The 17,023-nt window shown below is 42.5% G+C and overlaps 1 protein-coding gene across 1 annotated transcript in view; it reads left to right on the top strand.

The window, feature by feature from the left end:
- Positions 1-1,337: 1,337 nt before the first annotated feature.
- Positions 1,338-17,023, top strand: part of MAML1 (mastermind like transcriptional coactivator 1) — a 50,282-nt gene continuing 34,596 nt past the window's right edge. Inside the window, exon 1 of the mRNA XM_022563310.3 lies at positions 1,338-1,928. Within this exon, the coding sequence (XP_022419018.1) occupies positions 1,602-1,928 (327 nt within the window). The 5' untranslated portion in view covers positions 1,338-1,601. The remainder of the gene's footprint in view (positions 1,929-17,023) is intronic.

The raw sequence follows: 17,023 nt of genomic DNA, 5'->3' as shown, positions 1-17,023 counted from the left end.
ATTTCAGAGATATTTTTGAACATTAGGCCATAACTTTTTTATGCAGTATTATTAGGCTTTTGAATTGCTTACTGAAGAGTACCCAAAATGTACTGCTCCTAGTTAGGATTATCTTTCCCATTAGAAAAGAAATTTATTTAATTCTGGTGTAAAATTTATGTTTGAAGAATGGTAAAAGCAAGACTATGTTATGGCGTTCATGAGCCCTAAGCACTATTGCCTTGGTGGGCAACTTGTATTTTTTACTGCATTTGTATAAAAACAAGTACTATTTGAATAAGGACTCCATTTTTTCTTCTGATTTTAAAATAAAACATTTTCATTGGCCTAGTAATAAGTTACTATACCAAAGTTTGAGCTGTTTATGGTGTCTCTCATTGTGCAGCCTTTTGGCACCTCCTGTTAACTTTTTAGCAGTTAGGGTGCCAATACCTGTCTCTAGTTTGTCTTGGCCCAACAGAGACGGTCTGTAGTTTCATTGCTCCTGTTTTTTCCCCTACAGTCTCCCACTCCCTTTGCCTACTAGGTATAATACTAGAGTGTAATTGTCTTTAGTTGTATTTTGTTGAGATTCAGTTTTACCTAACAGACCATCTTTTAAATGTAAAGCTTGCAGGCCAGGCTCCCTGTTTTTTTACTGAAGCATCATCCTTTGCAGTTCTACCCCCCACACACACACCAGAAAAGAAGCTAGACTCCTTCACATCCTCTTCTTCCTGTCTGCTAGGGCTTTTGTTGTTGTAGTAATTGAACTTCTGAAATTTGTTCAAAATTTATATAAGGGAAGATTATATAGTCTCGATTCAGAACAGCGCGAGAAGAAACCTCTTCACCTCACCCGTGTACAATTCTTACCAATTGTGAGGCTGAATGTGAGCCGTGAGGTCGAACGAAAACAGCTGACACTGAAAAACCCTGGATACTTTTTAACTTATCAAAGCCCCATTTAAGAAGCTACAGGAGGAATAAAATTATGAAGCGCTGTGGTGCCGGGAGCGTCTGGATCTGGCGGGTTACGCCGCGCCGACTGGCCGTCTTTCCGCGGCGGACCCGGAAGGGCCTGTCCGCGTGAGGCGGCGTTTAGAGCCGGCTCTTGTCGGTCACTTACACGGGTGAGGAGGACCGAAGCCCGCCCACCTGCTTCCCTCCGCCTCACTTTAGAGTTCCTTTTAAACTGCGCACGGGAGCAGCCCTAGCGCGCCTCTGGCGTGCTAGGCCCCGCCCCTCGGGTGGCCCGCTCTTCCTTCTCTGTTTGGCCGCAGTCCCTGTTCATCAGCTGTGACGCCGCTTTCGCCTGCCGGAGCCCCGCCCTTTTCCGAGAGCCCTGAAAACAATTTTAAGATGGCGGCGGCGGCGGCGCGGAAAACAATGGGGCCGGGGCGGCGGGGACAGGCCGAGGCCTGAGGTGGGCAGCGAGCGACTGCCTGGGTTGGGCCGAGCGGGGCCAGAGGAAGACCCCCGCCGCGCGCGAGCCCGCTCCGCAGCTCGCGGAGCCATGGCGTGGCCGTGAGGCAGCCGGGCAGCCGGCGGGGAGCGGAGCCTGCCGTGCCAGCCGGCCCCGAGAGGCCCGCCTCGGGCCCGGCCCGTGCAGCCCGCGGCCCATGGTGCTGCCCACCTGCCCCATGGCGGAGTTCGCGCTGCCGCGACACAGCGCGGTCATGGAGCGCCTCCGCCGGCGCATCGAGCTGTGCCGGCGCCACCACAGCACCTGCGAGGCCCGCTATGAGGCCGTATCGCCCGAGCGCCTGGAGCTCGAGCGCCAGCACACCTTCGCTCTCCACCAGCGCTGCATCCAGGCCAAGGCCAAGCGCGCCGGCAAGCACCGGCAGCCGCCCGCCCCGGCCCCAGCTCAGGCCCCGGCCCCGGCGCCCGCCCCGGCCCCCCGCCTCGACGCCGCCGATGGCCCAGAGCACGGCCTCCCGGTCGCGGTGAGTAGGGCTCGGGGAGCAGCCCCTTCCCGGGAGACGCTGCCCCTGACGCCGCCCAGGGCCCTTTGAGACTTCCCCAGTGCCCGCAACTTCTCTGGTCTGACTCGGGGGAGGCTAACATGGCAGGGACTGAGTGGTTGTCATCTGCGGGAAATGGCACTGTGGCGTTACTTTGGGAAAACATGACCCTAAGGACCTTACGTTAAGGTCCCGGGTGGGAAGGCTGGCGAACTGTCGGTGAAAGGTTTTTCTTCCAGACTGGATTCCGAAATTTTGAGAACTTTTATTTTGGAAGAGACTGGCATTTAAGTTGCCTGTGATAGTGGCTTCATTTATTCTGCAAATGTTCATTGGGTCCTTGCTCTTCGCAGGGTCAGGGCTTAAATATGGAAATAAAACGGCCTTTAGTTGACCAAACTGTTCTGCATGGAAAATCAAGAATCTTTGGAAATCTTAGTAAAGACATAGTACTGCTCATTGAGGTGTACAAAGGTATTCTTTATTTAGGCAACCCTGAAATTTGTGAATTTGTGATTCCAGCAATACTGTTGACAAAGCCAGTTTTCATTATAAGCCTGTTTAAAACCTCTGATGATATTAGAGTTTGTTGGTAAAGTATTATGCCCTTTGGGTTCTCAGTAGATATTCAGGAAATTTGTTGGTTAGAGGTTTTCCTTCCTGAGACTGATTATAAGGTTCCTTGCTGTTGTTTTCTTGGTAATTTTAAGTTTAGAACAAATGTTACCAATTTAATTTGTGTGTTTTTAAATTCATGCCTTTGTTAAGGTCTCACCTGGGCTGTTGCAGTACTCTTCCCTAATTAGTCTTAAGGTGTTCAGTCTCTTTCACCCTTTAAATGCTAGGTGTGTCACAGCCCCTATGCTCTGTTTGAATTATTTTCCTTATTCTCTCCCACACTAGCTTGGGCTACTGGACATCTCATTGCTTATTGTTATCAAGTCTTACATAGTCAAGTCTTCTCATCCTCACTTTTCTTGTCTGTAAACTGAGGATGTGTTTGGTTTCCTCTAGGATTTTTATAAGACTCAAAAGAAATGAGTGTCGATGTGAAAAATATTTCATAAATGGAAAGGCTGCCTGCAGGACCCTCCCCCATCACCTTTCAGAATCCTGACATCCTTCAGGGCCATCTCATCTTCCTCTTTAAAACCAGTTTCCACCCTACCCCACAGCAGTTAGAATCTCCTTTGTCAAAACATTTAGGAAATGTATTGTCTATGCTATTTATTTTAAGCACAACGTCACATACTACTTTAGGACATGTCTTGCAAACAGACTGTAAGCCCTGGGAGACAGGGAGGGGTGCAGCTCACAGTCAAAGGAAAGACTTTTAAGAGTTGTCGGGGGTGGGCTTCCCTGGTGGCGCAGTGGTTAAGAATCCGCCTGCCAATGCAGGGGACATGGGTTGGAGCCCTGGTCCGGGAAGATCCCACATGCCGCGGAGCAACTAAGCGCATGTTCCACAACTACTGAGCCTGCGCTCTAGAGCCCGTGAGCCACAACTACTGAGCCCACGTGCCACAGTTACTGAAGCCTGTGCGCCTAGAGCCAGTGCTCTGCAGCAAGAGAAGCCACCACAATGAGAAGGCCGCACACCGCAACTAGAGAAAGCCCACGCGAAGCAATAAGACCCAACACAGCCAAAAATTAATTAATTTTAAAAAAGAGTTGTGGGTGGTAATTCCGTCTAAGTAAATAGTGAAAGCTCATAAAAATCTCAATTTTACACTCACATAGTTACCTTGAACCACCCCCTAGAATGTATATTAGTAGTGATTCAGTTTGTTTAAAGAGACTAAGAATTTAGATCCCCTATGATATTTTTAGTCCTAAACTACTAGAGAGAAATTGGACATGCTGTTTGAAGAGAAATTAATTCTGAGTGTGTTAGAACTTGAGTCTGGCCTGTCAGTCATTCTTTTGGGTGATTAGGTGTGCCATGTTATGTTGATGTCTTATCACATTAAACCTTGACCCATGGATTTCATGAGTTAAACTTTAGAATGGAATTGCTCTTCAACCTCCTTACTAGGAAGAAGGACCTTTTTCACTTCAGTCTCCAAGTGATTCTAGGTGAGCTCTTTGGCCTTGGAGTGGGGTTTTAGGAATGGAAGATCAGTGTCACTAAGAACACAGTGGCTTGTTCCGTTTTAGTGGCTCCTTCAGTTCAGAGAGGGGGAGAGTCCTTGCCTTGGTAGGATTTTGGCTTGGAGAGAGAGCACAGCTTTGCCAGAGAAATGGAGGGGAGAAAGTGCCTCTTAGTCATTGTTATTTTTGACAATTCTGCGTATGTATTTGATCTAATTAATATTCCTTACATAAGGAATATTATTCTTATTTTTTTTCCAAATGTCCTGTAGTACTCTTAGGCAGTCATTTCATAGCAAAGTTACCATCGGTAAACCATTTGTACAAGTGAAAAGGGATCAAGTCAAATTACTAGTAGAGTACACCTTCTGCTTATGTTTTTCCCCTTCTTAGGATATTCCACCACAACAAAACCTTGACCACTATCTTCCTACTGTAGATACTGTTAGAGATGGATCAGAAACAGTGCTTCAGACTTTTTTCTACTCTAATTGTCAAGGAATTACCTCATTAGGTTTTCTTCATACTGTGTGTGCTCATTAAAAACCAAATAGTAGTTTTCTAATGATAGGATTGACTTTTTTAAAAATTTATTTATTCATTTTTGGCTGCGTTGGGTCGTCATTGCTGCACGGGGGCTTTCTCTAGTTGCAGGGATTGGGGGCTACTCTTTATTGCGGTGCACGGGCTTCTCATCGCGGTGGCTTCTCTTGTTGCGGAGCACGGGTTCTAGGCATGTGGGCTTCAGTAGTTGTGGCACGTGGGCTCAGTAGTTGTGGCGCACAGGCTCAGTAGTTATGGCACAAGGCTTAGTTGCTCCGCGACATGTGGGATCTTCCTAGACCAGGGATGGAACCCGTGTCCCCTGCATTGGCAGGCGGATTCTTAACCACTGCGCCACCAGGGAAGTCCAGATTGACTTCTTTGTATTAGGGATGCCAGATAATAGAGAATTATCCACTCACTTTATACATTCATTCTGTCATGAAAATAGTCTTCTACAATAGCTTGAACATTTCCTTTTAGTAAAAATTTTTTTTTAATATTTATTTATTTTGGCTGCACCTGGTCTTAGTGGCAGCACACGGGATCCTTGCCATGGCACGTGGACTTCTTAGTTGCAGCATGCATGTGGGATCTAGTTCCCTGACCAGGGCTCGAACCCGGGCCCCCCTGAATTGGGAGTGCAGAGCCTCAGCCACTGGACCACCAGGGAAATCCTTCTTTTAGTAAAATGTTATAAAGGTTTATGCCACATCCCCTTATCCACCATTGTCACACTTTTGCTGCTTACTCCTTAAGTCGTTGTGATAGTCTACCAAGAAATTTGACGGTTGCATGCCAACCATTCATGGAAGTTGCCTTTCCTGCTTAGTTTAGGCATGCAGTGTTTCTCTCTCTCTCTTTTTTTTCTTTTTCTTTTTATCCTTTTAATAAGATCTTTCACAGGACAGAAAAATTTAATTTTGATAAAATCCAGTTTATAATCATTTATTTTATGAATTGTGTTTTGGTGTTATGTTTAAGAACTCTTTTATATATCTCTAGATTCAAAATGTTCATATTTTGTCGAGGATTTTTTGCATTTAAGTTCATGAAAAATGTTAATCTGTAACTTCCTTCCTTTCTCTCTTCTTTCCTCTTTTTCTTTCTTCTCTCTTTTTAACTTTTATAGATAAAAGATACATAGATACATAACTGCACAAATAGTACAAAGAACATCTGCATACCCTCCTCTTAGATTCTACCCATTGTCATCATCATGCCCCATTTGCTTTATCATTTGCATACATACCTCTTTCTGTCTTCTCTTTCTCCCTAAAACTTTTGTTCTCTGAACCACCTGTGAGAACACTGTGCATATGGCTCTCTACCCCAAGCACCCAGTGTGTACCTTCTAAGAGTTAAGAAAGATGTGTGAAATTTTAATAATGATTTTGTAGACCGAACTTGTGTAGGAATTATGTAAATAACAAATTATTTTCAGGGAGTAGATATTTCTAAACATAAAACAGACATTGTTCTGTAATCATGTGGGATAATTTTAGAGAACAGATGACTAATGTGGCTTTAGAATCTCATTTCTTCCTGTAACATTTGCGGCCTTGTCATAGTACCATCTTTCCTTTTTTATCTTCAGTATCCCCTTTCCCACTGGGTCCTTCCCTTTAGCTTGAAACAGGAGCACATATTCTCCTTTCTTTTGTCTTTTCTCACCCTCAAAATAGTATTCTATCTCCTTCCTTCCCTTTGTGCTTTCCACTGTACTTCCCATTTACTCATTGCCCCATTGTAATCTGCCTTCTACCTCTTTTACTTTTCCAAAGCTGCCCCCTTAAAGGACACCAAAGATGGAATTACCAAATTCAGTGGCTTCTTAGTCATCATTCTTTTTGACTTCCTCCTTCCTAAGACTCTTCTCTTAGCTTCTACTCTCTTCTGATTTTCTTTCCAGCTTTCTGACTTTTTTTCTGTCTCCTTCCTGCTTTCCCTTATTAATTCATGCAACAAATATTTGAGTGCCTACTGTGGGCCAGAGCATATTTTAGTTGCTAGGGATACAGCAGTGAACAAGACAGATTGAAACTCTACTCTTACGGAGAGAGATCAATAATTTTTTAAATTAATTTTAAGTTATAATAAATGCTAAGAAAAAATTTAAAGAGTTATGTGATACTGAGTGATTTGTAGCAGCAGCTTTAGATATGGTAGTAGCAGCTTTGTCTTAATTTGGCCTGAATGACAGGAGTTTATGAATCAGCTGAAAGTTTCAGAAAAGAACATTCCAGTTAGAACCACCAGCACAAAGTCTCGGAGGCAGGAACCTTCTGAGCTTGCATGAAGACAGAAAGGAGGTCAGTGTGGCCAGAGCAGCAGGTATGCAGCTGGTATGAGTAAGCAAGGATCAGATCAGGTGCAGCGAGAAGCAATAGCAGGATTTGAAGCAAAAACATCACATGATCTAACATTTTTTAAAGGCCATTCTGGTGCTAGATGGAGGATGTCTGGGATTGGTCTGGGCAAGAGTGGATGCAGTTAAAGCTTTTGCACTGTCTAGGCTGGGGCTGGTGGTAGTAGTGCAGATGGAGAGGAGGAGATGGATTCTGGACAGCTTCTTAAGGCAGAGGTGACAGAGGTTGCTGATGGACTAGATGGATTGGATGGGGGCAAATGGGAGGCATTGAAGGGAATTCCAATTTTTTTGGCTTGAGAAACTTTCTTTGCACACTTTTTAAACATTCATGGTCCCCAACTAACTAAATTCTCTACTTTTTTCACTCAGTTTTCTTTTCCTGGGTTAATGTCATTTTTTTTTTAATATTTATTTATTTGGCTGCATCGGGTCTTAGTTGTGGCATGTGGGATATTCGTTGCAGCATGTGGGATCTTAAGATTGTGGCGCTCGGGTTCTTTGTTGCAGTGCACAGGCTTCTCTCTAGTTGTGGTGTGCGGACTCCAGGGCGCCCAGGCTCAGTAGTTGTGGCACGTGGGCTCTCTAGTTGTGGCTTGCGGGCTTAGTTGCCCTGCGACATATGGGATCTTAGTTCCCCGACCAGTGATCGAACCCGCATCCCCTGCATTGGAAGGCGGATTCTTAACCACTGGACCACCAGGGAAGTCCCTGTCATTGATTCTTTCATGGCTTCATCTATCACCTGTAATAATGAGATTCTCCAGATATCTCTACCAAGGTTCAGGTCCAGCTGTCTCTTGGACATTTCCACTTTGATTTCCCACATGTCCAAAAGGGACTCTCCCTTTTTCTTGCCAGTCTTATGTTTCTTCAGAGTATTTTCCCTAGTCCAGTCATCCAAAGTAGAAACTTGGGAATTATCCACTCCTTTTCTTCATTTCCTGTTTTTTTGAGTTTTGTGTTTTGGGGGGTTTTTTTTGTTTTGTTTTGGTTTTTTTTGGCCACGCTCTGCAGCATGCAGAATCTTAGTTCCCCGACCAGGTATTGAACCAGTGCCCCCTGCATTGGGAGAGCAGAGTCTTAACCACTTGGATCGCCAAGGAAGTCTCTATTTCCGTCTTTAAGTTGGTTATTTGTTCAACCAACATTGAGCTCCTGCTGGGAGCCAGAAATTGTGGTGGTGCCAGACCTGTGTGTCATGCAGTCTCTTGGGGAGTAGGTGGTAAACAGTTCATTGCAAAGCCCTGTTGAGGGCTGAAAAGCCTGTGGGAATACTAGAAAAGGGATGCCCCTTGGGTGAAGTTGGGAAAGTTTTAAAGACTTGACTTTTAAAATGGGTCTTAATATTTTGCCAGATGTTTTCCCAAAGGGCGTTATATGAAACGCTAATTTCATGGGCTGTTAAAACAGTTCTAGAGTTGAGCAAATTTGGGTGACACTGGGATAAACAAATTTAAAGTTTCCTTTATTTAGGATATTTCCAAACATTTAATAGGCTAATATGCATGCGGACTTGAGCTCTTATCAGGGGACATCTAATAGGATTTTGATTTCTTTGAGAAACTAAGCAAAAGCACAAAATTATGACAGTGAGTAAATCTTTGAATTTAAGGCTTAAAGTGCCAGAGAGGCTGGAAGATAAAACTGGAAAGGTAGGAGTCATATCACGAAAAGCTTTGTGTTTGATACTGGGTGTTTGGACTGAATAATTTTGAAACATTTTGAATCCTGCCTCACACATTTTATGTTGACATTTTGAACTTTTCATCCTAAGTTTTTAAGCTTATGAAAAATTGTAATGCATTGGTTGTGTTAATCAATTGTATATTAAATTACTGTAACAATTTATTAAGTGAAATATATGAAATAAGAAATTTATGTAACACATAAGTGCTACATATGTTTAATGTGAATCAACTATTTTAAAAAGAGAAAAGAAAAAGGGTAAAAATGCTGTTTATAGTTGCAGAGGATATAACTTCCAGAGAATTATAAATACTAACATTTAAAAATAAAATGGTTATATCATTTTTTAAAATGTCGCCAGTGGAACCTGAATACCTTAGTGATATGCTTTCATCAACCATTTAAAGAATGCTTTTCTTTAACAGAAATTTTGTTTATTTTAACAAGGTTTATTTATTTATTTTTTAAATTAATTTATTTATTTTACTGCGTGTGGGCTTTTCTCTAGTTGCGGCAAGCCGGGGGCTACTCTTTGTTGCGGTGCGTGGGCTTCTCATTGCGGTGGCTTCTCTTGTTGCGGAGCACTGGCTCTAGGCGCGTGGGCTCAGTAGTTGTGGCACGCGGGCTCAGTAGTTGTGGCTTGCGGGCTCTAGAGCAAGGCTCAGTAGTTGTGGCGCACGGGCTTAGTTGCTCCGCGGCATGTGGGATCTTCCCGGACCAGGGCTCCAACCCGTGTTCCCTGCATTGGCAGGAGGTTTCTTAACCACTGCGCCACCAGGGAAGTCCCTGTTTTTTTAATTTATTATTTTTGGCTGCGTTGGGTCTTCGTTGCTGCGTGCGCAGGCTTTCTCTAGTTGCAGTGAGCGGGGGCTACTCTTCGTTGTGGTGCGCAGGCTTCTCATTGCAGTGGCTTCTCTCGTTGTGGAGCACGGGCTCTAGGCGTGCAGGCTTCACTAGTTGTGGCACGCAGGCTCAGTAGTTGTGGCGCACAGGCTTAGTTGCTCCGTGGCATGTGGGATCTTCCCAGACCAGGGCTCGAACTTATGTCACCTGCATTGGCAGGCAGATTCTTAACCATTGTGCCACCAGGGAAGTCCTAACAGAAATGTTAAATCATTCCTTTTTCTTGGAACTTGCATTTCTTTTTCCTTTTCTTTCTTTCTTTCTTTTTTTTTTTAATTGGAGTATAGTTGATTTACAAGGCTGTGCTAGTTTCAGGCACACAGCAAAGTGATTCAGCCCTACACACATATATATCCGTTTTCATATTCTTGTCTCTTATAGGTTATTACTATACAGTAAATTCCCTTTTTGCTCTCTTTAAAGTTGATTTATAGGGAATTCCCTGGCAGTCCAGTGGTTGGGACTCCATGCTTTCACTGCTGAGGGCCCGGGTTTGATCTCTGGTCATGGAACTAGGATCCCACAAGCCACATAGCGTGGCCAGAAAAAAAGTCGATTTATACAAAAGAATGTATGTAGCATTTATAGGTCCTGTGTGTTATATATATTTCTTATTTCAGTAAGTAGAATTACAGTAAATTATTATACAACAAATAACAAGCACATTATAAATTTTTATAAATAATTAAGCAAAAAAAGTACAGGTTTATTATACATGCCTCCCTTAATGAGATGGATGAGGCTTTTCCCACCTCAATTTGTTCACATAACTGTGGATGAATATTACTTGTTGACAAAATGATAGTTCTTAATTCTTTTCCTATTTTTTGTTTGTTTTTATACATTTAAGTTCCAGTAATCCTTGTTCATATAAGTATAAAAGAAAGGAAGAAATTTAATTATACAATGTTAATCAAGTTTTTGAAATTTGAGTTGGTATGCCAAAAATCACACAGTGATATGTATCATCAAAATTAGTTTACCAATTAGACGACAGCTTGGTTTGGTATACTTTCAACTTTAATGAAAGCAGAGAATTAGAAACCATCTCACTTACAAAAGGATAATCTAGTCATCAGTCATTCACTTTCTCATTTATGGAGAAATGAAACACAAAGGCTTTACATTTATCAATTGATTGTTGATTATACCTGTTATTCTTTCACTTAGAAGGACCTTGTTTAACCTAATGTACTCAAAATTGGTTGGGAAAATCAAAATACTGTTCATTTCAATACACCTTTGCCAATACAGTATTTTTTGATAAAATATTTTTATTTGCTTTAGATATATTTTCATCAGAACCTTAGAGCTGTGACTGTAGCTTGTTTAATGTATGAAAAATGTCTACCTAATTGGCAAAATGAGTCTCCATTTTCAAGTTAATCAGCTTTCTGTCAGAAAAAGTTTGCTTCATTTTTCAAATACAAATAATACTATACAACCCTGTGAGTACCATCTCACTTCTGAATTCTAAGGGAGAGTTCAAGAGCATGGAGCCTTGTCATGAGTTTTGTTGCCTGCATAAAATACTGTGCATTGCCTGCATGTATTTTATTCATATTAAGCATTCATTTGAAGAGCTATATGTTATTTGGTTAGTTGAGGATGGAAGAATGATGTTTTTAAATGAAAAATATCACCACTCCTGCTGCCCACTCTATGGCAGTCTTAATTCAAAGCATCCCAACTCGCAGGCCAAACTTTGGCAATTTAAGTGCTCAGGGCCCTTAAGTCAGTGAAGAACTATTGTGCCTAGCAGAGCAACAGAAGAGACTGGTATACGGTGAACATTTGGAGCAGCATGTCATTGGGGTGGCATCTGGCACCATGGGAATGAAACCCATGTGCAACACTCCAAGTTCCCTAAAATACTTTGAATGCAGTTCTTTGAAAATGGCCTAATTTCTCTAGGTGTCTTTACGCGTATGCCCTTCCCTAGTCTCATAATGCCTGACACCTGCTCACCATTCAGAACTCTGCTCATGTGCCATCTCCTCTAGGACCTCTTTCCTAAGTCCCTCCTCTAGCCAGGCTAGTTACTTAAACCTGTGCCAGAACAATCACACTGAGCTTTAATTAGCGTGTTTGCTGCTCTCCATTAGACTATGAGCAATCTGAGAGCAAGACCAGTAGTTTAGCACCAGACCTCACACATATTTGGCAGTCAGCAAGCATCTGTTGAACGAATGTTAATGATACTGTGGAAGGAGCCCTGAATTAAGAGTCAGAAGCTGTATGTTTTTAGGCTGGGATCATTTCAGAGGTGGAGTTGACAGAGGTAAGACAGTAGACCCTGATTTGTACTGCCATGTTCATTGCAGCCTTGTTCATAATAGCCAAGAGGTGGAAGCAATCTGAGTTTCCATCAACAGATATGAATGGATGAAGAAAATGTGGTGTATACATACAGTGGACTATTATTAAGCCTTATAAAGGAAGGAAATCTTGTCGTATGTTGAAACATGGATGAACCTTGAGGACATCATGCTAAATGAAATAAGCCAATTGCAGGAAGAGGAATACTGCATGATTCCACTTATCTGAGATATCTAAAATAGTGAAACTCTTAGAAACACAAAGTAGAATGGTAGTTGCCAAGGGCTGGAGGGAAGTTGGAGGGAGTGGGAGTTGTTCAGTGGACGTAGAGTTTCAGTTTTGCTAGATGAAAAGTTCTAGAGATTTGTTGCACAACAGTGTGCATATAGTTAACGCTACTGTACTGTACATATAAAAAAGATGGTAACTTTTATGATATGGTTTTTGACCACAAATTATTTTTGAAGTATAGTTGAATTAGTGTTGTGTTACTTATTGCTGTACAGCAGTGACTCAGTTGTACATAGATATATACATTCTTTTTCATATTCTTTTCCATTATGGTTTATCACAGGATACTGAATATAGTTCCCAGTATATATATACCAGTTTGCATCTGCTAATCCCAAACTCCCCATCCAACCCTCTCCCCCCAACCCCTTGGCAACCACCAGTCTATTCCCTATGTTCCTGATTCTACTTCTGTTTCATAGATAGGTTCATTTGTGACCACAATTTTTTAAAAATTAATTACAAGACAAAAACTATGATTTTCCAAACCATATGCTTGGAAAATTTTTAGCAATTATAAGGACTTTAGTTATTTATTTATTGGCCACACCTTGCTGGCATGTGGGATCTTAGTTCCACGACCAGGGATCAAACCAGTGCCCCCTGCATTGGAAGCACAGAGTCTTAACCACTCGACCACCAGGGAAGTCCCTAATAAGGGCTTCTTAATAAAGGCATATCAGGACATCCCTGGAGATGCAGTGGTTAAGAATCCGCCTGCCAGTGCAGGGGACACGGCTTTGAGCCCTGGTCCGGGAAGAACCCACATGCCGTGGAGCAACTAAGCCCATGCACCACAACTACTGAGCATGTGTGCTACAACTACTGAAGCCTGTGCGCCTGGAGCCCGTGCTCCACAACAAGAGAAGCCACCACAATGAGAAGCCTGTGCACCACAACAAAGAGTAGCACCCACTGGCCACAACTAGAGAAAGCCTGTGCGCAGCAATGAAGACCCAACACAGCCAAAAATAAACAAACAAATAAATAAATTTATTTAAAAAAGGATACTCTGTGGCAGAGTGTCATGTATATCAGAATTAGAGCGGTCCCCACTTATCTGCAGTTTTGCTTTCCACTGTTCCAGTTACCTGAGGTCAACCATTGTCCAAAAATATTAAGTAGAAAATTTTAGAAATAATTCATAAGTTTTAAATTAGGTGCCATTCTGAGTGGTGTGATGAAATCTTGTGCTCTGTCCCCCTGGGGACATGAATCATCCCTTTGTCTAGCATATTTACGCTGTATACCCTATACACCCTTTAGTCACTTAGCCATCTGGGTTATCAGATTGATAGTCACGGTATTTAAGTGCATCTAACCCTCATTTTACTTAATAATGGCCCCAAAACACAAGAGTGGTGATGCCAGAATTTCAGAGATGCCAAAGAGAAAGTGTAAAGTGCTTCCTTTAAGTGAAATGTATAGATTTCAGTACTATCCCCGGTTTCAGTCATCCACTGGGGGTGCAACCCCCTGGATAAGGGGGAACTACTGTACTTGGGGCACTTTTTAACTATATATCTTCTTGCCTACTGATGCCCTCCCTTTTCCACCTGTCCCCTGACTTTCATCCCTTATCACTGCTAAAATGAGTCACTGTTATTCATGGGGATATGTCATATCCCTTAGTTGTGTGGAGGTTTGGTCTCAATTCTTCACTCTTTGGGTCATATTATACACCTACACCCTTGCCATAGTTTCAGAGCAGGCAGAGTATACGTCCCCATTCCTTGATTTGGAACTTGGATATATGACTTGCTTTGGCCAATGAGATGTTAATGAGAGGGATAGGAGGATATATTGTATTTATGAAACAATAATTTTTTAATTCAGAAAACAAAATCTTGGAAATATTATAAAAATATGAAATATGTGCGTGAACTATACGTATGAAATATGAGTAATTTTCCCAAAAAGTAAAGAAAAAGAAGACAAAGCTGAAAATAGAGAAGAAAATTAGATGACCAGTGTAGGAGGTTGAACATCTGAAAAATAGAAGTTACTAGAAGAAAGAAATGATTTAAAAAATAATTTGAGGGACCTCCCTGGTTGTCCAGTGGTAAAGAATCCACCTTCCAATGCAGGGGATGTGGGTTCCATCCCTGGTCGGGGAACTAAGGTCCCACATGCTGTGGGGCAACTAAGCCCGCACACCACAATATTGAGCTCGCATGCCTCAACGAGAGAGCCTGAATGCTGCAAACTACAGAGCCCACGTGCTCTGGAGCCTGCGCACCACAACTACAGAGTCCATGCTCCCAGGAGCCTGCACGTCACAACTAGAGTGAGAAAACCTGCACACCATAGCTAGAAAGTAACCTGAGCGCCGCAACTAGGGAGAAGCCCGAGCGCTGCAACGAAGAACCTGCGCACTGTAACAAAAGATCCCACGTGCCTCAACGAAGATCTCGTGTGCCGCAACTAAGACCTGACGCAGCCAAAAAATAAGGAAAATAAATAAAATAAATATTTTAAAAATAATAATAATTTGAGAATTTAAGGGCATGAGTTGCCAGATTAAAAGGGCGCACTGTGCCCAGCACTGGGGAAGAAAATAGACCCACGCCAGTTATAAATTCTGAACATTCAGTTTAAAGAAGAGATACAAACTTCCAGCATGGGGAGGGTAGGGTACTAGGTCATATATCAAGAATCAGAGTATCTTTGGACTACTTGGCGGCACCATAGGAATCAAGAAGACAACAGTACGATGCTGAAATTCTGAAGTAAAATGATTACCAACCTAGAATTCTATACCTAGGCAAAGTATACAACAAGAATGAGTATAGAATAAAGTCATTTTCAGAAATTAAGGATTTAAAAAATTTTACCTGTCACCCTTTTTAAGAAGCTACTGCAAGAAATACTCCATCAATATTGAAAGAATAAATCAAGAAAGAGTAAGACATTAGATACAGAAAACAGGAGACCCAACAAAAAAAAAAATGACAAGGGTTTACTTGGAGGAGGATGATAAGTGATACCAGGATGGCTTGTATTGATCATGTCTCTCCTTTCATGCTTTGCCAAGGACACTCATGGAAGTTTTCAGCTTTTCCCTGAGAGTGGGAGGTAGGCCACGTTGGGGTCAGAAGCAGAAGTACAGAGCAGCCCACTCTCACTGACCAGACTTCTGCTGCATGTCCAGCGCCTGGTCTACATGCTGCATGTCTTGCCATGTGCCCAACTGTGGAGAAACCTGTGTTTCCCAAGACTCACTCATGACCTCGCTTGCAACTTCCTCAGAGGGGACCTTGTCAACTTCCATAGAAGCAGAAGTCAGACCATGACCCAAGACTGCTCTGCTCACCTCCTTCTGGAGCCTCTGTCCAGTGAGATCAGTGCAGCTTGCTTCTTGCATGGCTGGTGTTTGCTTGCCCTCCCTTTTCAAGACTAGGTGGAATGTTGTTTGGGGATAGATTAAATGTTGGTGGTAGAACTATTATTAAAAGCAATTAACACAAAATCAGGGTATTAGATATCTGTGTCACGGGTTGAAGAGAAGGGATACAGGGGCTTCTAAGGAGAACTCCTCAGACTTAATGTGCGTGTGAATCACTTGGAGACCCTGTTAAAATGCAGATTCTAAGCCAGAGCAGGGGGAGGCTGAGATTCAGCAGTTTTTAAACCTTCCAGGTGATGCTAGTTCTGTCCTGGGACCATACTTTGAGTGCCAGTGTTCTAAAGTGCCATTACTGTTTCTTAATTTGAGCAGTTGATGCACAGTGTTCATTTTATTGTTAACTCTTGATGTATGCACGTATGTGTGATACGTTTCACAACAAAAAGGTTTTAATTGCAAAGGAAAATATGAGAAGGATGTATTGAGCAAAAATCCTGGAGATGTAAACATGTCAAATCATAAAAGCCTTGCATACTTTATTGTATTAATCAGTGTTCTCCAGAGAAACAGAACCATTAGGAGACATATATATATATGGAGGGGAGGGGAGTATTGATTGGTTTTATTGTAATGAATTGGCTCACACAGTGACAGAGGCTGACAAGTCCCAAGATCTGTAGTCGGCAAGCTGGAGACCCAGGAGAACCAATAGTCGGAATGTTGGCATGCTCCAGACCCCATGAAGAGCCAGTGTTACAGTTTGAGTTCACAGGCAGGAAAAAAAAAAACGATGTCTCAGCTCAAGGCAATCAGGCAGGAGGAGTTCCTTCTTGCTTAGCCTTTTTATTCTGTTCAGGATCCCACTTGATTGGATCCATCCAAATCAGGAGGGCAATCTGCTTTACTCCGTCTACTGATGCAAGTATTAATTTCACCCAGAAGCACCTTCATAGCCACACCCACAATAATGTTTGACCAAATATCTGGGCACCCCATGGCCCAGTCAGGTTGATGAACAAATGTTAAGAAATTGAATGACTTAGAATTTCTCAACAGCAACACAGGGAGCTAAAAGACAATGGTGCAGTTCCTTCCAAATTCTGAAGAATGATCTCCATACTGGACTTATCTATCCAGACAAAATACGAGTCAAGGGCATGTGTAGAAGGAAGACATTTTCAGACATGTGAAAAATTAATCTACATGCTTTTTCTTAGGAAATTATGGGAGAGTGTGTTTCATAAAACAAAGGAATGAACCAAGAAGGAGGAAGATATGAGATAAGAGGGACCTTAGGATGACAGTAGCCAGTCCACACAAGAGCTTGTCAGAGGACTCCTGGACAGACTCTGCCAGAAGATGAAGAGACAATGTCTTATGTGAATGCACATCCCGAGAGACATCTAGAACACTGGCATAGAGTCAGGGGTTGGCAAATGTATGGAAAACCAAAAAATAAGCAAAAAGAATATAACCTTTTTACACCTTTGTCCTAAACATTTTTTATTTTTTTTCTTTGCGGTACGC

The sequence above is a fragment of the Delphinapterus leucas genome, chromosome 3, assembly GCF_059928025.1.
Source record: "Delphinapterus leucas isolate spDelLeu-1000000601 "Yukka" chromosome 3, BTC_Dleu_Yukka2, whole genome shotgun sequence".
Taxonomy (NCBI): domain Eukaryota; kingdom Metazoa; phylum Chordata; class Mammalia; order Artiodactyla; family Monodontidae; genus Delphinapterus; species Delphinapterus leucas.
The sequence above is the reverse complement of the archived record's forward strand: the minus strand, read 5'-3'. Positions and strand labels throughout refer to the sequence as shown.